At 35.2% G+C, this 25,139-nt stretch overlaps 1 protein-coding gene across 1 annotated transcript in view; it reads right to left on the bottom strand.

The window, feature by feature from the left end:
* LOC144354615 (uncharacterized) overlaps positions 1–25,139 on the bottom strand; it is a 144,417-nt gene that overhangs the window by 94,137 nt on the left and 25,141 nt on the right. Inside the window, exons 2-3 of the mRNA XM_085505844.1 lie at positions 18,314–18,487; positions 7,678–7,822 (exon numbers count right to left, since the gene is read on the bottom strand). Coding sequence (XP_085361970.1) covers positions 7,678–7,822; positions 18,314–18,457 — 289 coding nt within the window. The 5' untranslated portion in view covers positions 18,458–18,487. The remainder of the gene's footprint in view (positions 1–7,677; positions 7,823–18,313; positions 18,488–25,139) is intronic.

Here is a 25,139-nt window from a genome sequence, read left to right as displayed (position 1 = left end):
AAAAGTCCCATTTTATTTTCTTAAATCCCATTTTATTTTTCAATCCAAGGGCGAATTTACGGCAGAATCTGGTCCCTCAAATAAGGGACACGTGAGCTTTGATTCTAACCGGATACATTGCACTGGGTCGGGGAGATCGTTTGCTAAACTTCCATGTATCTTTTGTCCAATGGGTACCTGTACTTCGAACATTCGCAAGTTTTCCTAGGTAGTGCGAGACAGCTTTGTCTTTTGACCTATTAGTTTTGTGCTGACCTCTTCTCCGCGTCTTGATGTTTTGTTTTGCTTGTCATAATACTCACTGATTGATGACTTTGTTTAAATTTTGAGTTACAACTCGGCCACGACCTTTGCTTTTACCGTGAAACATGGGGAAGTTTACGTCAATTGACGGACATTGCATTTTTTAAAAACTAATGAAGCACACGGTCTATCATCCCCATTTTTTCATTTGCTGATTTCTATTCTGAAAAATTCGACCGTCCGAAAATGCACCTTAATTTTGACTCTAAAAACACGTCACATTTCTAACACCAATTATTTAAAACCGGTCGAAATTTTGAAGTTTTTACGGTACTTTAGATATCAGTGTGAAAGCTTAAAATTGGTTAATTATGCAAATTAGGTAATTAATATGTACAGATTTTAACCCACAATTATTCAGGTCTGTCTATTGTCCTACAGCATCCATGTACATTCATTGATATGTGATGTATAGTACCTGAGATATCAGTGTGAAAGTTGGTTAATTATGCAAATTAGGTGATTAATATGCATAAATATTTACCGGAAACTAATTGGGTCTGCATAATTCTAGATTCATTGAAATGTGATGATTAGTACTTTAGATATCAGTAGAAAAGCTGAAAAATAATTATGCAAATTAGGTAATTAATATGCACAATTATTTACCCTAAAACTAATCAGGTCTCTGCATAGTCCTAAAGGATCTATGTACCAAGTTTCATTGAAATGCGATGATTAGTACTTGAGATACCCGTGGAAAAGCTGAAAATTAACTAATTATGCAAATTAGGTGATTAATATGCACAAATATTTATCGAAAACAATCAATCTCTGCATAGTCCTTGAGTATGTAAGTACCAAGTTTCATTGAAATGTAATGCTAACTACTTATATCAAATGCTGAAAATTAATTAATTATGCAAATTAGGTAATTAATATGTACTGATATTACCATAAAAACTATCAGGTCTGTGCAGTGTCATATGACAGCTATGTACCAAGTTTCATTGAAATGTCATGATCAGTACTTATATCAAATGCTGAAAATTAATTAATTATGCAAATTAGGTAATTAATATGAACTGATATTACCATAAAAACTATCAGGTCTGTGCAGTGTCATATGACATCTATGTACCAAGTTTCATTGAAATGTGATAATTAGTACTTGAGATATCAGTGGAAAAATCGAAAATTGACTAATCATTATGCAAATTAGGTAATTAGTATCCACGGATTATTACCAAAAACTAATCAAAACCTAGCATTAGTTCAGAGCATGTATGTACAAAGTTTCATCAAAATCCAATGAGTGGTTGTTTAGATATCAGTGGAACAATCATGGAACAGCTAAAAATCAGCTAATTATCATGCAAATTAGGTAATTAATATGCACGGATTTTTACCAAAAACTAAGAAAATCTGCGCATATGTTCAGAGCATCTATGTACCAAGTTTCATCAAAATCCAATGAGTGGTTGTTTAGATATCAGTGGAACAATCTTGGAACAGCTAAAAATCAGCTAATTAACATGCAAATTAGATAATTAATATGCATGGATTTTTACCAAAAACTAAGAAAATCTGCGCATATGTTCAGAGCATCTATGTACCAAGTTTCATCAAAATCCAATGAGTGGTTCTTTAGATATCAGTGGAAAAGTCATAGAACAGCTAAAAATTAGCTAATTATCATGCAAATTAGGTAATTAACGAGCATGGATTTTTACCAAAACCTAATCAAATCTGCGCATTGGCCCAGAGCATCTATGCACCAAGTTTCATCAAAAACCGATGTATGGTTCTTGAGATAGCAGTGGAACAGTCGGACACACATACACACATACACACATACACACATACACACACACAGACACACTAACTGCAAAGACTCCCATTTTGTGCTTCGCACATGGGAGTCAAAAAGACTTCCCGTTCCTGACATCTTTTTGGAGGAAAAACTATGAAAAAAACTGATATTGACAAGATAATTTCGAAATTTATATTAAGAATAATTCATAACGAAATGTATTGTATATGTGCCCATAAATTATTTTCATAATTACTGATAGCACATGAATATCACAGAAAAAAATAATTTGCTATATTATCTATATTTGTGCCTTTTATTTGTCTTGAATTGTGTCTGAAAGGAGCTGGATGAAATTACAAACTGTATAGTGTGTTTGACAACTCATGTATGAACAATAACTTTAATAAATAAATATGATTTTACTTGGTAAAAATACTGTATTTTTCTACATAAAAACAAAAGAATTTCACAATGTCGAAAACGGAAAGTCCTTATTATCATAAATGATACATCCACGTGAACCTGCTCATATGAGATCGAAGGAGTCTTTGTTTTCAACAGCCGTATACATCTAACTGTGCCATCTCTAAGTTTCCTTGGTGGACCACAAGCTCTGTTTCTTGTTTGCACGTTATCATGTTCACACAATCGCAGACATTATTTGTAAGGGTGCCCTTTGAAATGGCACATTTTCTCGATGTTTTAGCGAGTACTCCGCGGGGTATATAGCTTGTTCTCATATTAGCATAATTTTCCTCGAGTTCACTCATCGCTTTCCCACATGCATTTCTCGTTCTTTGCTGCTAACTTTTTTTGCACTCTAATATGTTGTTGTTTTTGTCTTTCTAAACATCAAGATTATTTTTGATTGACATTCAACATTCAAATTTTGAATTTGATGACGGTTCAAATTTATCCACTTTAACAGTGATCAATATTGCATTCAAGTTGAGTTACTAGTAATTACAAGCCTGATTTACATTTTTCCTACAGTGTTTTTCATCAATGTGTTAAATATAAGTGCTTTGGGAAATAGCATAGTGAAAGAGTCTGAGACTGTGCCACAACACGTTTTATTTATTTCCAACGTGCATGGTCGGCGCCTCTGATTGCGTTTATTTTGTATTTGTATTTTCGAAATGTATCACTGGCTGCGTTTGTTTTGTTTTATGTTTTCCTCAACAATTAACTGTTCCAAGATCTATTTCATTTTTCGTCCGGCTGCTGCCAATCCAATAATTTGTCACCGCATGTACTCAGACAAGCGATTAATCGTCACAGTCATTATACTAGTAGTTTAAGTCCAATTGATTTGAAGAAATTCAGCTATGCGATGATTATAAGTGCAGTTTTGTTTTGCGCACCCAGACATGAGCAAAAGTTAACCCAATAGATTTTCTGAACTACAGCATTCGTATTACTTATGCAAATTGAGTAAGGGTCATAGTGTGAGTTGCGTTCGCAAATAACAAAGTGTAAAATTATAAATATAAATTTAGTCAAAATCACACACAAAACACAAATACTAGTAGTACTCAATACATATCGCAATTGATTGACCAGTTATATAGCTGCTTGAACTACGCACACAAGGACGTAAATATGTAAATACAGGTCACAGTTCGACTTGCGTAGCAAACGTTACAATGAAGGCGTCTTTGTCCCCCTTCCCAAGAGAAGCAATATGCGTTGTATTTTGAATCGTCATTAAAACCTAAATTTATTACAAATAAAAAAATATAAGTTTATACATACAATGTACGATCATCTTTACTCCAGCGGTCGGTTGGCAAGCGAACGATGTTTCTGAAGCCAGCCATAGCAAGAGCAAGCGAAGCAAAGAACAAAGAGCGAAAAAAAAAGCGGTCTGTTTCCGGTCAGAAAGCAGCGAGCAGTCGGAAATTAAGCGATAAGCGGTTGGAAAAAAAACGATAAAAGTGGGAGGTTGGGGGGAATGAGTACTGTACATATACACCAAGTATCAAAGCATTCAGGCTTGTAGTTTTCAAGAAGAAGTTGAAAAAGTAAAACATTGACACAAATGACAACGGACAATCACTCATATGATAAGCTACATATAATTTTTTACCAACAATGACAAAAACATTCATCAAAATTAGAGAATTGAAGATATTGTCACAAAATCAACAAATCTGACAGAGGTCCACCTGATATACCTACATATACAATATCAAATCAATTGGACAAGCAAATTCCAAGGAGAAGTTGAAAATACAATTTTTTACCAAAAATGACAAAAAATATTCATCAAAGTTAGAGAATTCAAGGATGAGAATGAGAATTTTAATTTTCTGCTGAAAGTAAAGTAGCCGGGGTCCAAGAACCATAGTTGATCAAATCGTTATAATACAGACACTGCGCCTTTCCCGGGACTTTGCACTTGCCGATGAAATCACTTCCTTGTCAAGCCACGCCCAACAAAATTTTTTTCTAATGTCTTTATCGATCTCTCGCACAGCGGACTCGTTGTCTTTTGTAACCAATTTCCCTATTATCGCTGCATGAAACTTGTAATCAACGATCCAAGGCAGCTAACAATTGAAACAATAAAATGACACCATTGGTGAAAAGAAAAAATGAAAGCTCTTCACTGATTGGCCCATTACATATTACTTCAAACACTTCGAAACCACTTCAGATTTTACGATTGCACTGATGAAAAGGTACCTAAATACCAAGTATCAAACCATTTGGGCTAGCGGTTTTCAAGAAAAAGTAGAAAATAGCATTTTTGACCAAAAATGCCAAAAATATTAGACATATGAAGATGGCACATCCCCCACTTGTCAGATGTGATTATAGTTGGCTATGAATTATAAATTTGAATGTATATGTATAAAATCAGGTGGGAAGATTAAGTTGAAAATCAACATTACAAGGCACATACCCTATATCGACATATCAAGTAAGTCTATACCAACTTTGGTCTCATTTGGACTATTAGTTCAAAAGATATTAACAAGAATTCAAATTAATAATTAAATATGCAAATGAGCTCATTAATTGATTCCTTGAAAAAATAAATCAATGTGCATCTGTACCAGTGGTCACTGTGTCTTTGTACCAAGTCTCAGCAAAATCAGTCCAGGCATCTCAGAGAAATGATGATGGACACACTCAAAGAACTGGATTTTACAGGATTTTGATATTCAAAATGGCCGCCAGGCAGCCATATTTGATCAAATCAGGAAATAAATCCATGTGAATATGTATATCTCCTCACTGTGTCTTTGTACCTAATATCATTGAAATCAGTCAAGGCATCTCTGAGAAATATCAATGGACAGACAAAAGCATTGATTAACAAGTCATTGTCAATGACACGTCCCCGTTCCGTTCATATTTGAGTGACATATACATTCAAAGCAGATCATGACCAAAATGCACCTGCATATGTACAACACATTGTGCTAAATCTGAACAAAATCCATCCATGCATGACTGAGATCCGGTTCTGGAATTGTGAAAATACGTGATTTTGATGCATTTTCGGCCTTAAAATGGCCATCATTTCGCTATTGTTAAGCAGATCATGAAACAAAGGCACATATCTATTTGTGACATGATGTACCATGTGTGTGTGAAGTTTGAACTTGATCAATCCAGACATGTCTTGGATACGGATCCAGAACTGAATTCTTTAACAAAATGGCCGCCAGTCGGCCATTTCGAACTTGATCCGAAAAAAAAAAAGACGTGCATCAAGGTCCTATTATGTTTAATGTATGTACCAAATTTGAACAAAATCCATCCATGCATAACTGAGATACGGGTCCGGAATGGTGAAAATGTGCGATTTCAATGCATTTTCGGCCTTAAAGCGGCCGCCATTTGGCTATCGTTAATGAGATCATGATACAAATGCACATACATATTTGTGACATGATGTACCTTGTGTGTGTGAAGTTTGAACTCGATCAATCCAAGCATGTCTCGGATACGGATCCAGAACTGAATTCTTTAAAACAAAATGGCCGCCAGTCGGCTATTTCGAACTTGATCCGAAAAAAAAATGACGTGCATCAAGGTCCTATTATGTTTAATGTATGTACCAAGTTTGAATGAAATCCGTCCATGCATAACTGAGATCCGGGTCCGGAATGGTGAAAATGTGCGATTTCAATGCAGTTTCGGCCTTAAAGCGGCCGCCATTTGGCTATCGTTAATGAGATCATGAAACAAATACACATACATATTTGTGACATGATGTACCTTGTGTGTGTGAAGTTTGAACTTGATCAATCCAGACATGTCTCGGATACGGATCCAGAACTGAATTCTTTAAAACAAAATGGCCGCCAGTCGGCTATTTCGAACTTGATCCGAAAAAAAAAATGACGTGCATCAAGGTCCTATTATGTTTAATGTATGTACCAAATTTGAATGAAATCCGTCCATGCATAACTGAGATCCGGGTCCGGAATGGTGAAAATGTGCGATTTCAATGCATTTTCGGCCTTAAAGCGGCCGCCATTTGGCTATCGTTAATGAGATCATGAAACAAATGCACATACATATTTGTGACATGATGTACCTTGTGTGTGTGAAGTTTGAACTCGATCAATCCAAGCATGTCTCAGATACGGATCCAGAACTGAATTCTTTAAAACAAAATGGCCGCCAGTCGGCCATTTCGAACCCGATCCAAAAAAAAAAATGACGTGCATCAAGGTCCTATTATGTTTAATGTATGTACCAAATTTGAACAAAATCCGTCCATGCATAACTGAGATCCTGGTCCGGAATGGTGAAAATGTGCGATTTTGATGCATTTTCGGCCTTAAAATGGCCGCTATTCGGCTATCGTTAATCGGATCATGAAAAAAATGCATGTGCATATGTCCCATATAATGTGTGATGTATGAGTGAAGTTTGAACTCAATCGGTCCATGCATGTTCGAGATACAGGTGATCACGGACGCACGGACGCACGGAAGCACGGACGCACGGACGGACGGACGCACACAGGGCAAAACATAAGTCCCCGTTTTCGGACTGCGTCCGAACGGGGACTAACAATCAAAATGGCTGCCAGTAGGCCATATTTGATCATTTTAAAAAAGTAAAACAACGAGCATTTGTATGGGTGGTCCCTTTGTCTTTGTAACAAGTCTCAACAAATAATTGGTCTAGCCATCTCAGAGAAATGTCGATGGACACACAAGGACTGAATTTGACTGAATTTTGGCATTAAAAATGGACGCCAGTCAGCCATATTTGGTCGAATCGGAAAATAAATTGACGTGCACATGTATGGTTGACCACTATGTCTTTGTACCAAGTTTCAAAAAAAAATTGGTCTAGCCATCTCCGAGAAATCACTATGGAAGGACTGACGAAAGTGACTTTTCCGGGTGGGGGCTAATTGAGCCAATTTAATGGTTGTGTAGGCAATCACTTTAAAATAATTGCCTCTTCCTGTTGCTAGCGATGAGCATCAAGTGATAAAATTGAAGATAAATGTGTTTATAAAGACATTTAGGAACATGTCGGTAGCACAAGCTAATTAAAGTCTATGAATGTAACTAATGGCAATAGCAATAAAAATTCATGGAATGGCAAACCAATAATGAGGTAGTAAAATCAAAGCAGGTTACCTTTTCTACACATGCTTACAGCAATACATTTTCTGTACCTACATGACTGGCACAAAAGACGAGTGGTGGGTGTAATATCACATCTCTGACCATTTGCACAAACAAACTCTGGTTCTCCTTTCCTTGTGCTTCTAATAAAAAATATCTGGATAGAAAATAAATATTACACGTCAGTTTTTGATATAACAGTTTTGAAGAGTGTACCATAGGACTGTGCTATTTTCTCACAGAGGTATTATGAAATTATTATTTACTATTTATCACATTTTTTAAATTGTAGTTTATTCATGACAAAATACAGTCAACATGGAAAATGAAAGGGCACTAAATGTCATGTAGTGGGCCAATCATAGCACGCATTATCTTGTAAACATCTCTGACTTTTAGTTTATCATAAGTGCTCTGTATATATGGGATGAAAAAGAATTTAAACAAGCAGCCTGTCGACTGAGATAGTTCCGCTGTAAGAAATGCACATTTCATTTAAAGAACAGAAGATATCATTAGAAAATGAACAATATGTATAGTATCAAAGCAATTGGACTTTAGGTTTTTAACAAGAAGTCAAAAATATCCCTTTTTACCAAAAATTACAAAAATATTCACCAAAATTAGAGAATTGAAGATATCATTACAAAATGAACAAATCTGAGAGAGGTCCACATGTAGTAACAAGTCATTGTCAATGACATGTCCCCGTTCCGTTCATATTTGAGTGACATATACATTCAAAGCAGATCATGACCGAAATTGCAGACCACTTTCTGTGGTCTGATCCGAAATGCACCTGCATATGTACAACAGATTGTACTAAATCTGAACAAAATCCATCCATGCATGACTGTGATCCGGTTCCGGAATTGTGAAAATACGTGATTTTGATGCATTTTCGGCCTTAAAATGGCCATCATTCAGCTATTGTTAAGCGGATCATGAAACAAATGCACATATCTATTTGTGACATGATTCACCATGTGTGTGTGAAGTTTGAACTCGATCAATCCAGGCATGTCTCAGATATGGATCAAGAACTGATTTTTTAAAAACAAAATGGCCACCAGTCGGCCATTTCGAACTTGATCCGAAAAAAAAAATGAGGTGCATCAAGGTCCTATTATGTTTAATGTATGTACCAAATTTGAACAAAATCCGTCCATGCATAACTGAGATCCAGGTCCGGAATGGTGAAAATGTGCGATTTCAATGCATTTTCGGCCTTAAAGCGGCCATCGTTTGGCTATCGTTAATGAGATCATGAAACAAATGCACATACATATTTGTGACATGATATACCTTGTGTGTGTGAAGTTTCAACTTGATCAATCCATGCATGTCTCAGATACGGATCAAGAACTGAATTTTTTAAAACAAAATGGCCGCCAGTCGGCCATTTCGAACTTGATCCGGGAAAAAAAATGACGTGCATCAAGGTCCTATTATGTTTAATGTATGTACCAAATTTGAACAAAATCTGTCCATGCATAACTGAGATACAGGTCCGGAATGGTGAAAATGTGCGATTTCAATGCATTTTCGGCCTTAAAGCGGCCGCCATTTGGTTATCGTTAATGAGATCATGAAACAAATGCACATACATATTTGTGACATGATGTATCTTGTGTGTGTGAAGTTTGAACTCGATCAATCCAGGCATGTCTCAGATACGGATCCAGAACTGAATTCTTTAAAACAAAATGGCTGCCAGTCGGCCATTTCAAACCCGATCCCCCCAAAAAAATGACGTGCATCAAGGTCCTATTATGTTTAATGTATGTACCAAGTTTGAACAAAATCCGTCCATGCATAACTGAAATCCGGGTCCGGAATGGTGAAAATGTGTGATTTTGATGCATTTTCGGCCTTAAAATGGCCGCTATTCGGCTATCGTTAATCGGATCATGAAAAAAATGCATGTGCATATGTCCCATATAATGTGTGATGTATGAGTGAAGTTTGAGATACATGTCCGAGATACAGGTGATCACGGACGGACGCACGGACGGACGCACGGACGCACACAGGGCAAACCATAAGTCCCCGTTTTCGGACTACGTCCGAACGGGGACTAAATATATATGTAATATCAAAGCAATTGGACTTGCAGTTTTTAACAAGAAGTCGAAAATATCACTTTTTACCAAAAATGACAAAAATATTCACCAAAACAAGTCATTGAAAATGACACAGTCCCCCGTTCAGTTCTCTTTGTGCTCGTCATATTAAAGCGGAGGGGTTGTCGCGAGCGTGTCCTTGAAACTTGAGTTCCAAGTGGTGTATACAACAGATTGTTAATTTACATCAAAACAAGATGGCTGCCAGTCTGCCATTTTGAATCAAATCGCTAAACCACTGCATGTGCATATGTCCCACATAAGGTACTAGGCACATGCAAAGAATGAACGGAATCGGTCCATAGGATTCTGAAATATGACGTTGGATAGACTGACGCACGGACAGACGGACACACGGATGGTCGGACGAACAGACTCAAGAACTCACGGACGATCGGGGACATGTATCCTAACATGTATGATCTATGTACTAAATTTGAATGAAAACTGACACAGCATGTCCAAAGTACGACATTTTCAAAAAACAAGATGGCTGCCAGTCGGCCATCTTTGATCCAATTGTGAAATAAATCATCATGGACATGTATCCTAACATGTATAATTTATGTACCAAGTTTGTATGAAAACTGACAAAGCATGTCCAAAATACAACATTTTCAAAAAAACAAGATGGCTGCCAGTCGGCCATTTTGAATCGTATCGCTAAACCACTGCATGAGCATATGTCCCACATAAAGTACTAGGCACATGCAAAGAATGAACAGAATCGGTCCAAGGGATTCTGAGATATGACTCCGGGCGGACGCACGGACACACGGACGAACGGAGACCGAATTATAAGTCTCCATTTTCGGACTTCGTCCGAACAGGGACTAATTAGAGAATTGAAGATATCATCATGAAATGAACAAATCTAAGAGAGGTCTACCCCAGGTACATACACACCAAGTATCAAAGCATTCAGACTTGTAGTTTTCAAGAATAAGTCGAAAAAGTAAAACATTGACACAGACGACGGACGACGACGGACAATCACTCATATGATAAGCTCCGCTCGACAAAGTCGACAGCGGAGCTAAAAAAGTGGCTCTTAAATATCTCACTGGTTTTCCTATTACAATCAATTTGCAAATAGGAATGATTTTCTTATAATTTGGCAGAAAACTGACGATCCCAGGACTAAAGAGCACCAGTGATTCCACTGGCTTCGCTCAGATTTTAACAAACCTAACTACATTTGAGCCCAGTAATTTTATTAACTCATGCATCTAATTACCATGCATAACAACGCATCTAATTTGCATAACACTTAGTTTCTCCAACAAACATTGTAATACAGTAACTAAAAAATAGAAGAGATATTTTTATAGTTCATATATTTTATATTTTTTTTATTTTATGTGTGCATCAAAGTTTTAAATAGAACAGCAAAAATATGTATTGTTATGAATATATTGTTATCCATGGAGGTAACTGGTTCATCATTGTTTTGTGTACAACAAGTACAGTCAATTTTATTGTCCATGTCACTATCAGTTCATATGACGTGAGGAAAAACATTTTTTGGTTAAATTTGTAATGTCTGCCAGACTGCGGGTTATCAAAATATGACTTAGAAATTAATAAATCAATAATGACATTTTTTTTCTACAACAGCATTTGAAAACTCATGTCAGCTATATTCATTGATCTATCTATACCTTATGTGTAACACTACAATCACCAAGGGTATTCACTGCTGCTGTTGCGATTATCGGTCCCTGACTTTTTGGTATAAAAATACACAAATTTAGAATGTTTTGTTAATTAAAATGATTCATCGACGATTATATTAGAAATTACATCAAAATCGCCAACGAGATGTTGTTTTCAAACATCGTGGAAAAACATGCACTTTGCGCCGCCATCGGTGTTACCTCGATCGTAATCTCCATTGTAACCCAGCATGCATTGGTCGCAATGCCACAATATGCGTTACATCGCTTCAGTGGCGTTCCTCGATAATGAGGCACTCTATGAATAAGGTATTTCTAGAGGTTAGGGTTTGTTTTTTCTACGGCCCTCTCGTCTGCAGATGAATAATTTTTGCTTCGATTTATTTATGTTTTTTTCCCCCAATGCGACTTAATTTCACTTGTTTTTTTTAACTCTTGGTAATTAGTGTCACTGGCGATGTAGTAGTAAAAACCACAATTAACCGCAGCGCAGCAAATCGGGATAGATCTTCCAGACGCAATGGGCAAATTATTACTTTGCAGGCCCTGCTCCATTGAAAGACTTCCTGTAGACTTCCGTTTTATCACTGTTTTTGTAAGGTTAACAAAAGCAGAAATACCTATTAATACATGTTATTGTTTTATTTAAGATGTGCAAGACAAGGCTGGCAATAGAACATAAGCATTGTGGACAGGATTTCAAGAATTGTGAGCGAAACAAAAGCGACGCAGCTATTTGTCGAAGCGATGCAGGTCTGTGGTGCTTGAAAGGCCTGAAGAGAACACTGTACATGTAACAAGCACATTTACGAATCAAGATTGGCAGAAAGTTGTATGGGATTCTGCCTTCAATTTTGTCTATTGATGAATATGACGCACAAAGTGAAATTGAACTTGAGTTTATAATCAAAGAAAGCTTAGAAAGAACTCCCATGTGCTGAGAGTATTGGAGACACATTAAATATAATTTGAAATTACTTAGCTGAAAACTAATTATGCAAATCAGAAAATTAATATGAACAGCTTTGATTATAAAACTAATGAGGTCTGCGCAATGTAACAAAAACTCTATGTACCAAGTTTTAATTGAAATGTGATTAGAACCAACAAATTATGAATTATTATGCTAATTAGGGAAATAATATGAACAGAGTTTTACCCCAAACTAATTAGGTTTGTACATTGTCCTAGAGCATCTTTGTTTCATTAAAATGGAAATTAGTACTTTAGATATCAGTGTGAAAGCTTAAAATTGGTTAATTATGCAAATTGGGTAATTAATATGTACAGATTTTAACCCACAATTATCCAGGTCTGTCTATTGTCCTACAGCATCCATGTATAAACATTCATTGATATGTGATGATTAGTACCTGAGATATCAGTGTGAAAGTTGGAAATTGGTTAATTATGCAAATTAGGTGATTAATATGCACAAATATTTACCAAAAACTAATTGGGTCTCTGCATAATTCTAGATTCATTGAAATGTGATGATTAGTACTTTAGATATCAGTAGAAAAGCTGAAAATTAATTATGCGCTTTAGGTAATTAATATGCACAATTATTTACCCTGAAACTAATCAGGCCTCTGCATAGTCCTAAAGGATCTATGTACCAAGTTTCATTGAAATGCGATGATTAGTACTTGAGATACCCGTGGAAAAGCCGAAAATTAACTAATTATGCAAATTAGGTGATTAATATGCACAAATATTTATCCGAAACAATCAATCTCTGCATAGTCCTTCAGTATGTAAATACCAAGTTTCATTGAAATGTAATGCTCACTACTTATATCAAAAGCTGAAAATTAATTAATTATGCAAATTAGGTAATTAATATGTACTGATATTACCATAAAAACTATCAGATCTGTGCAGTGTCATATGACATCTATGTACCAAGTTTCATTGAAATGTGATGATTAGTACTTGAGATATCAGTGGAAAAACCGAAAATTGACTAATCATTATGCAAATTAGGTAATTAGTATCCACGGATTATTACCAAAAACTAATCAAAACCTAGCATTAGTTCAGAGCATCTATGTACCAAGTTTCATCAAAATCCAATGAGTGGTTGTTTAGATATCAGTGGAACAGTCATGGAACCACTAAAAAATAGCTAATTATCATGCAAATTAGGTAATTAATATGCACGGATTTTTACCAAAAACTAAGAAAATCTGCGCATATGTTCAGAGCATCTATGTACCAAGTTTCATCAAAATCCAATGAGTGGTTCTTTAGATATCAGTGGAACAGTCATAGAACAGCTAAAAATTAGCTAATTATCATGCAAATTAGGTAATTAATGAGCATGGATTTTTACCAAAACCTAATCAAATCTGCGCATATGTTCAGAGCATCTATGTACCAAGTTTCATCAAAATCCAATGAGTGGTTCTTTAGATATCAGTGGAACAGTCATAGAACAGCTAAAAATTAGCTAATTATCATGCAAATTAGGTAATTAACGAGCATGGATTTTTACCAAAACCTGATCAAATCTGCGCATTGGCCCAGAGCATCTATGCACCAAGTTTCATTAAAAACCGATGTATGGTTCTTGAGATAGCAGAGGAACAGTCGGACACACATACACACACACACACACACACACAGACACACACACACACACAGACACACTAACTGCAAAGACTCCCATTTTGTGCTTCGCACATGGGAGTCAAAAAGACAATTTTGAGTTTAACATATAATATATGCCATGAATTCTTCCCACTCCCATCTTGTCACTAGGTAGTGACCATCTAATTGGCTAGTATATATTCACAGAATGATATACAATGCTGTCATCACATAGTTGTTAGACACATCAGTCTTGAAAAGTGAATTCATGCAAATCATGCTCTTTTACATTTAAATTGGAGATTACAGAGAGGTGTAATTTTTCATTCTTCAACTGAAATCACTTGACTTAATTCAATGTGTTTACATTTTGATACAAAGGAATTTTACTCACATTTATTACTTTGTGTGATATACTGGTAGGTAATCTTACAAAGTGAACTGCCACCCCTCCCCCTCCCCCTCCCAAGGTTATTGTTTGATTTGATTGTTTGAGTCCTTGTAAATTCCATCTCTTATGAAATTCAAAAGCCTGCAAACAGGAAGTTTGTATATGCATGGTTGGTACTGTTATAAAATGACAGGATATACTCAAGGCTCTGAGCCCTTCCTTGTAATCGATAGCAGCCTGTACAACCTCAAAACAAGCAATTATACACATACCCAGTGACAAAGACCCCAGCTATCCCCTAACAAAATGAGGTGGTCGGTATCAATAATATACCTATGCCAGAGAATTCAAATGTCACAGACATGTATACTGGCTTCACCTAGAACCACAGAATATGGAATATTAGCCATCACATGAGGATACTACTTATTTGAATATCACAATTACATCATGACAATACACTATGCTGAAAGCAGTGATGATGATTGACACTATTGCATACACTGACAGCATTTCCAATCAACAAATCCAACAAGATGTATGTCAGCTGAATGGACTGACATACAGGTCATTAAAAGAAACTTTACCTATGTTATATACCACCAAACACAAAACTCATTTTATCTTAAAGCTAACAGATTAAGAAAATAAACATGTATGTTTTGACCAGAAATAAAAAAATTGAATGAAAAATATCTAAGCAAAGAATAGCAGTGAACCGTCTGATAATTTCATTGTGCTTGCTGATTAATCTTTTCACCACCAGACTTTCTCACAACAATTTTTTTGCAATTTTTCTTATATTCTTCAATATTTCTGGAAATGAACCCTAATTTTGGAGCCAACAGTCAAAATTTGAGTAATTTTTCAGTTTTTGCTCTAAAAATTTAGTTATTTTTGTCCAAATCTTCTGAGGGAAAGTGCAGACTATAATCAAGACTATTTTGTGAATATGTGATGAAAAGACAGAACTGGTGGTGAAATGGTTAAAATACTATGAAAGCTCTGACACTATGACATGCTATGTGTCTAATGTTCATATACAATATAATCAGATATCATGCAAATATTTCTAATATTTTTTAAAAAATTTTCAAATATAAAAGATAATTGATATTTCAGATAGTAGCTGATGCAAGGAATCCAGATTGATAATTTGAAACACTGTTTTACTGTGATAAAATAAATTTTTAGCAAAAGACTGATTGCTACCAAGCATGTACTGAACATGTGATCAAACAACAAATATTAACAAGTTTGTTCTTCTATAGTGTTCTTCTGCATTCCCCTTTGAACAAATTACTCCCATAAATAAACGAATTACGAACGAATGAACGAACAAATAAACAGACACAGACAAACAAACAAACAAACAAACAAACAAACAAATAAATAAATAAATAAATAAATAAATAAATAAATAAATAAATAAATAAATAAATAGACAAGTAGTGCAGCGGCGATAAAACTTTAGTATCTTGTTTTTATTTGTTCTGATAGCATTTCAGTTCAATTTCAGAGCAGATCGCAACAAAATGTACATACATATAGACTTTTGCAATTTGTTTTTTGCACAGGAATGCTTTGAAGCTGTACTACATGAACAACCTGACACTTACGGTAGACAATTCATGTCAATAAATCAAACCTAATGTCCTTGATACACATTGTGATGCCTACATATGTGGATGCCTGGCATTCCTGAGAACACAACTGTACACACACTCACAACAGAACTACAATCAACACCATGGAACAGTAAAATGCTTTAAGGATGTAGTAGACTTAACAGTCACTATTTCATACATTTTTTGTTTATTGTCTATTTTGGTGGCATTTGTCTATCTGCATGCAATGGATGTGTTTCTCACTCAAAATAGTAACCAGTACACCCAAAAAAGGCATTTTAACAAAAAAGTTAGGACGTGTGTTTATAACAGCAGACCGCTCACTTTGATTTCAGGATAATTGGCTTTGAGCGCAAACAATAAATATTGACCTAATTTGCATAAGTTGGCCAACTTAGCAACGAAAACAATGCACGCACGCCCTGACTCTGTGAGCATTCTATATTAGTACACCATGTGTGACACATCCAAAAATTAGCGCTCCTTAAAATTGTTATCAGAATTATTATTAGAAATTAAGGGAAGGAAGGGACAAAAAAAGGAATATGACTCCAATGTCCGAAGAAGCAAAACTTCGTCTCAAAAAAAAAACATTGATCGTGGTATGAGTCCAGCGAAAGTTCTGACTCTGACGATACTGCTACATGTACTGCTTTAATGTCTGAGCTACATCTACATGTAGCTCAGACATTAAAGAACTAGAAGAAGTGCCAAGAAGTGCATCAGAAAGGAAATTATCGTCACATGGTGACGATGATGGTGTGGCTGACGCAGATGGATCGCTGAGACTGATCGATGTCTACATTTTAAATAGCGGACATTTTCGGCACCATTGCGGTGCTCAAGCTGCAACGAAGGGATTTGACATTGGAGGAAGACACACGGCACGGCTGGGGATCCCACTTCCAATTTAAATGTTCCCAATTCCGAATGTTATTTTTCCTCAGCCAGAAGAATCTTCACGTCTTTTGAAAAACAAGAAAAAAAGTTCCAAGTAAACAGGAAAATGGTGATCGCAGGAAGAGTGAACGGTAAAGGCCGACGTGTGATGGCAAAATTTGCCAAGTATATGGGTTTACCAGCACCGATCCACCGGGGACCATATAAAAAACACGTCGTTGAAGTGGCAAATGGAGCCGAGAATGAACTTGAGAACGAATTCGTAGATCACAGTTGGCCTGAATTAAAAATTGCAGTAGCTGCCACAATAAACTCAGTAGTGCGGTTCCCTGTTACTAAGGAAGTAACCATAATCTCTCACTTATGTCCAGTCAATAAACAACTATTGTATGCGCATAGGATTACATAATTTATCTTTTGTAACTGTACAACGCTATCTAGATGAACGAGTCTCGCCAGTGTTTTGGAGCCTGTTTTACGTTGAATATCAACGATACGCTCGATCACTTTGTAACTTGAATCACACAATCTATAAAATAGAAGTATACTCTTCGCCCGATTGTAAAATTTTTCTCAAACGACGTCCCAAACTGAAAATACTGGCCAGTTTGTTCAGTGGAAAGGTTATTTGCTGTTTCTGCCAAATGAAAACGGACTAATTAGTGAACTACATTATCGAGTACGCTGCATTCCCTGTGTATCGCATTCACTTGAATTTTGCATGGGCTGTTCTACCGAAAGTGTCAAACATACGAGTGAGAGCGTTTTATACTAACAATAATCGTTGGCGAGAAATCTTGTTATAAACTAAAAGTAAATTAAGTGTAATTCAGTGACCGTGGTCCAACATTTCAAGCTGGTCTCATGAAATAAACGCATCTCGCTGGGCAAAAATCTTGTCACCCGATTGGATGGGACACCCTGTGGTTAACATTACGATGTTTGTTACTCATCTTACTAGTTCCAGTTTCACACAGTACTCGTTTTTTTAAAATAACATTTTTGCTTGTTTACTTAGCAGTCACGTGATGACCATTAAATTCTATCCAAAATGACCCAGAACTTCAGGAAGTGTGCGATAAGAGGTTTCATAAAATATATGGTTTACTATAGTAGAGGACAATTCTTATATGAAAATATCAAGCCTAACTATAACATACCTGTTATGTCTACTACATCCTTAACTATTATTTCCTATGTGATTCTACAATTATCTATCATTACAACAGAATTAATAGCCTTTTAACTGAAGTCACATTTTATTGATCCTTTTATTAAAGTGTAACAGTCCAGATATTGGTGTCCTAATAAATACACTATCCATCTACACATACTTACCTTGCATGCCTCGCATATTATAGCACCAAAATATCGACCACTGGCCGTGTCACAACATACAGCACATAATGCTTTTTCTTTCATAGTTTTCTTGGTCGAGGTGGTAGTACTTGTTGACAAATCGCTCTCCTGATCAGCTGCCATTGCAGATGTTGAGCAGTGAAACTAAACAATCTGAAACACATAAGAATGGTATACACTCATCAAGGCATGGTACATGCAGTATTAAGCTCTTTTTGGTTCATGCCTTAGTAGACAATACTAGCATGGCATGACATAGATTATGTACACTACATGTCAGTTAAGAGTTGACAAACATGATAAATCTGTTCTTGTTTGCTTGGTATAATTATAAACAGTTTCGTCCATTCTTTATTTTTAACTCTCTATTTAACCAGTGTACATAACTGTAGCAAGAGGTGATTCATAGAGAACACCACAGTAATCTGTGCCATGGATACCCTCATCAATCAACAATTATTGAACAGTGAATTCCTACAGTGTATATGGGACTTCTATCCAATCTTACTGAAATTTGCAAACAATTAACATATGCAGATTTGTTATTAAGTAGTATTAGTCATTCAACAACACAAACAGTATACATGGACCAGGTTTCAAAACTTTTGAGCCAATTAAATGGATATCAACAAAACATGCTGAACATATTCAAATCCAAATTAGTTAAATATTACATATGCAAATCTTTTATTGAGTAGTAATAGTCACTCAACAACACAAACAGTATAATATATTATTTGACTTATGAATGAACACCAATTCATAGCTTCTACCTGCCAATAATTTTAAATAGCATGATCATTGGAGTGATTTTACTCCGTTTTTTCTGCTTTCATCTTGGGACACTTCGCAGTAGTGTTTCTTTCGTGGTCAAAGGTGTTTTGCGATCACGCAAAAAACCATGGAAAATTCACCATTTTTTCACAAAACAAGCAGCCAAAAATGACAAAAATATTCAGCGAAATTAGAGAATTGAAGAATATTGTCATGAAATGAACAACTCTGTGACAGAACCACCCAAATTATATACAAATTATATACAACGGAGGCTTTTTCAGAAGAAGTCAAAAATGCAAAGCCAAAGTCGATAAACAAGAGTTAAATGAACAGCTCTTTTCTGTTGATACAGCAAAGCAAAAAAAATCACGAAAGCCAATATATATGTAAAAAAAAAAAATTAAATTATATTCAAAGCCATCTTTAATCGGATTGTGAAATGAGTAGACATGAATATGTATCCAAACATGTATTACATACGTGTCAAGTTTGAATGTGATCAGTCAAGGCACATACACACATAGATGCACACACACTTTGAAGTCAATCTGTTGTTCCCTGTATGCGAACAGCATCCAAACAGGGATTAATAAGATGAGAATTTCATTACTACACAATCTATTTGACAGATTGTCTCATTACAAATAGTTATAAATTATTATAATAATTATTTTCATACTATGATTACTATTGCTAACTTTTTTTTAGAGTTCTTTGTGTTAGATGGATTTGTGAACTGTATTTGAACCAGTTCCTGACTGTTACAGACTCAACATTTTGACATTTTATTATTGTATATGTGCACTTCCTATTCTCTGAAAACTTGGTTTAATATTTCATGGTTAATAACGCTTGTCATCAATGAACTCACAGAAGTAACCTTCGCGGCTAGACACTGTCTAAGAGTCTTATCAGCAACATAACAAACACAGACTGTACAGCAACAAGTTGTTTATATGTACACATTGCTCCCCATCTTTATGACAAATAATGTTACTAATACAAGAATGGAATACAAGCAAATTCGCTTCTCTTCAATGTGTGAATTTTTGAATCAAAATAATTCTATGTGGGAAAACTTCTAAAAGCATATACTAGTCATGCAGTCACATGACTAATGTTTGAAAGGCAAAAATTTACTTCTTTCATGAATCAATATAGTTATTTTATTATGCAAATTAGCTACTTCATATGCACAGATAAATTAGAAACTATTATCTGACATTTATCTGCATACAAACAACATGCATTTGTCAGTTTTTAATCTATATGAATAGATTGTAGATATGATACAATTCATGACAAAAATAGTTCATTTTTATGCAAATTTGTACAACAAAATAAACATACATGTATATCTGGGTACCACTTTTAAATTTGATCAGTTGGCCAATCCTGAGATATCACACTTCGTAAACAAAAAGGCGGAAATAAATACAGTGCAATCATTTGCCTGTTTTGTTGTTTATATATGAAAACAGAAAAAATAAATCAGTAATAAATCAGGGCTTGAACTTCACAGAGTCTTCATCAAAGGCCTTGACCCTCATATGAGTTTGCTTTGATGTCTTTCAGTATTACCTATAATATTCAATTTTACAAAGCTTGGCCTTGAAGATGGGTGTCCTTTAAACTTTTAAGTTCAAGCCATGGTAATTAGTTACTTTGACTTTCCTATAGAAAAAAAGGGGCTATTTATATTAAGGCATTAGGCAATAATGATTAATGAGTCAGTATCAAAATAACAAAAATAATTTCAAAATCTCAAATCAACTGGTCAAAATTAAATTTCAAATGAATATTTGCCGTTTAGCTGAGTCTGGGGAACACAATATTCATTGCACTAAAGCATTATATATTAAAAAAATTTGAGGAAACCAGGCAGAGGTATGTGTGAGGCTTGAAATCAGTACTTTGCACCACCAGAATGTGCCGGCACATTTCCCAAAATAAGCATTGTGCGCCACCTAGTTGCGCCACCATTCTGTGTCGTATTCTGCGCCCTCATTCAGCGCCATCGAGAAAATTCATACTGTGCCTCATTCTGGGTTCAAAATGAAGTTACAGCAATGATTTTCAATCCTGTTTATCAACGCAATCAGGATGGTTTTATGTGAAATACTGTTATAACATTTGTAGGGCATCGAAAAGTACAAAACAAGCAGCCTCTCGGCTGAGATAGCTCCGCTGTTAGCAATGCACATTTCAATTAAAGAACAGAAGATATCATTAGAAAATGAACAATATGCATAGTATCAATGAAATGGGACTTGCTGTTTTCAACAAGAATTCAAAAATATCATTTTTCACCATAAATGATTGTGGTTTTTAACAAGAAGAAAATATCACTTTTTACCAAAAATGACAAAAATATACACCAACATTAGAGAATTAAAGATATCATTACAAAATGAACAAATCTGAGAGAGGTCCACATGTAGTACCTATATATGTAATATCAAAGCAATTGGACTTGCGGCTTTAACAAGAAGTTGAAAATATCACTTTTTACCAAAAATGACAAAAATATTCACCCAAATTAGAGAATTGAAGATATCATTACAAAATGAACAAATCTGAGAGAGGTCCACATGTAGTACCTATATATGTAATATCAAAGCAATTGGACTTGCGGTTTTTAACAAGAAGTTGAAAATATCACTTTTTACCAAAAATGACAAAAATATTCACCCAAATTAGAGAATTGAAGATATCATTACAAAATGGACAAATCTGAGAGAGGTCCACATGTAGTACCTATATATGTAATATCAAAGCAATTGGACTTGCGGTTTTTAACAAGAAGTTGAAAATATCACTTTTTACCAAAAATGACAAAAATATTCACCCAAATTAGAGAATTGAAGATATCATTACAAAATGAACAAATCTGAGAGAGGTCTACATGTAGTACCTATATATGTAATATCAAAGCAATTGGCCTTGCGGTTTTTAACAAGAAGTTGAAAATATCACTTTTTACCAAAAATGACAAAAATATTCACCAAAATTAGAGAACTAAAGATATCATTACAAAATGAACAAATCTGAGAGAGGTCCACATGTAGTACCTATATATGTAATATCAAAGCAATTGGACTTGCGGTTTTTAACAAGAAGTTGAAAATATCACTTTTTACCAAAAATGACAAAAATATTCACCAAAATTAGAGAACTAAAGATATCATTACAAAATGAACAAATCTGAGAGAGGTCCACATGTAGTACCTATATATGTAATATCAAAGCAATTGGACTTGTGGTTTTTAACAAGAAGTCGAAAATATCACTTTTTACCAAAAATGACAAAAATATTCACCAAAATTAGAGAACTAAAGATATCATTACAAAATGAACAAATCTGAGAGAGATCCACATGTAGTACCTATATATGTAATATCAAAGCAATTGGACTTGCGTTTTTTTAACAAGAAAAAGTAAAATATTGACACGGACGACGACGGACAATCACTCATATGATAAGCTCTGCTCTTTGTCGACAGCGGAGCTAATTATAGGAAACCAACAAATCATTCTGGTCTCATCATTTGCATACAAACTATTTTTGTATTCAAGGATGCAATCTAGGTCAATTGTAACGAAGTTTAAACAATGTTTACATTCTTGGATCTATTAATTTTACAGTCGTTTTTTATCGAAATTGCCCACTAAATTGCCCAGCTGTCATTCCACGCCATCGAAAAGCACTGTAATGTTGTTTTATATGACGCAATCTAGGTCTACCATTACATAGTTGAAACAATGTTTCACTTCATTGTACTCATTCCAAGGGCCACTTCTTTTGTATTTCATCATGGAATTTTATTATGTTCCAATGCCAATAAAATCCAACTCCACCACACTTGCGTGTCTTTGCACTGTCTAGTATTTTACAAAAACAGATGTGCTCATAGCTTCACACACACAACTGTAATTCGCACGGATTCATACTCATAGCCACGCGATAAGTGCAACCCAACAAATTGAGCAAAATTAAAATTCTCAAGATGGTAAATATAATTGCTTTGTTAGTTATTGATGTTGGTTTGCTTGTGAAGCTACAAACAAAATTGTAGCTCCCTGGTTTGCTACAATAAACATTGTTTTGAAACATTCCTGATGAATCCAAACTTCAAGTCGTCGAAGCTACTAACCACTTACGTTCACTTCGATAGCGAGAGTATTATTTGCGTTCAAAAAATAATTTTTTTATTTATGGAATGTACTCTAAATTTTCAAATGCCGGAGGCGAAATAACATCGAATGTCATTGAGTTGGTTAATTTTGCAGCGCAACCTCACTAGTACCTACAAAAATTAACAACCCAAGTTTAATTTGTGCGTAAAAGTTTCAATGACAATGCAATGTTTATTCACCACCACTAGCAATTTGCATCTCTTTTGTTTGAATGACTGCGAAAAATTTGAATAATAAACAGTGTATAGATCCAAGATTACTAGTAACCGTGATAGATCTGGCTTTTTCCCGTACTGGCTATTCAGGAAACGACAACTAATGTATATACGGGAATTATTCTTTATCATGACTAAAATCACACTATTTTCAACATTAGTGTTTGTTAGTTGGGCAAATCAGTGTTCAAAAGTTGTTGAAATTTACGAACTGTCTGGAAATCACTCGGGATCGGAAATGGCTGCGCCGACTTGTTTTGCGTCAACATTCTCAAAGACAGGAAGTCAGTAGAAGACAACAAATTTTTTAGTTAGTGTGGGAGAAAACAGTTCTAAGTGTTAATCCGAAAATTCATTGTCTATTCTTGTTTGTGATTGGTCTTGGCAACGTTTGGGGATCGTGATGTAGCTGTCTTTGAGAATATGTTTTGCCTGTTTTTGAGAAAATAAAACATCTGTTGATCAAATTATCGTAATTTTTACTTGTATCATACTATTTAAAAGAACGTGTTTTAGTTTCACATATATCTTTTAAAAAAAACAAACATTTTTCTGAAAATGTCGAACTGTCTGAAAATCACCTGAGACCACAAATGGTTGAATGCTTGCCTAAGAAGGACGAAATTACTGTATTTTTTTGTTTGTAGAATTATGCTATTTTCAAGAAAGTTGTCATGTTTTAGTTTGGCAAATTAATTTACGAAAGTTGTTTTTCAAAACGTCTGAAAATTATTTTGTAAGTGCCACTTTGGGGTCAAAATGGTGTCAAATGCTAATCACCTCACCAATGTGTGATTTTTGATTGGGCAAATACCTTTCGGCGAGAAAAAACATTCTGTAATCTGCAAAAATGCATTTTAGCACCACAAATTTGACGACGCTCATACTATTGGAAAATAAAAACGGAATGGTACCATGACAGAATGATTGGGCGAGTGTATATTTTTTTGAGGCAGCGAGAATGAACCGAGACATTGTTTACAAAACACTACAATAAACTCTCTGTGTGGTGCATGTAACGGCCATTGGCACCTTTTTGTCTCGAAATCGGCGTTTCTTTCTCGTGATTCAACCACTCAAATTAAATTCCAGAGAATGGCCTCTCAAAATATAATTTCCTTTTATTTGTTCTGATAATTCAGCCACTCCCAAAAATAATGTTTGTTTTCATGGTTTCGTGACCTTAGAATTCACCGTTGAAAGCCTGTGTTATCTGGCGCTATTTCTCTGACACTGAGTCTCCGTCCTGTTTGTTTCACAGATTATTCATTTGCGTATCAATATGTCCGACTCAATGTTACGCTAACCATGGAGCTGAAAAAAAAGATCGTTTTTTAGCTCCATGCGCTACCCCTTTGAAAATGTGCCTAATTATAGCTAGCCGATCACTTTACTAAAATTACTTGTTTCCAATAGCTTCATACTTATTTCCCCGATTGTGTTGATAAACAGGCTTGAAAATCATTGCCGTCTATGAGTCTATGATTTTACATTTTTAAAAAGCTTGAACTCAGAATGGGCACAGTATGAATTTTCTCGCTGGTGCAGAATGAGGGGCGCAGAATACGGTGCAGAATAGTGGCGCAACTAGGTGGCGCACAATGCTTATTTTGGGA

This window comes from Saccoglossus kowalevskii, chromosome 2 (genome assembly GCF_978046115.1).
Source record: "Saccoglossus kowalevskii chromosome 2, keSacKowa6.1, whole genome shotgun sequence".
Taxonomy (NCBI): Eukaryota; Metazoa; Hemichordata; class Enteropneusta; family Harrimaniidae; genus Saccoglossus; species Saccoglossus kowalevskii.
Note: the sequence above shows the minus strand (reverse complement) of the source record. Positions and strands in the feature narration are given on the sequence as shown.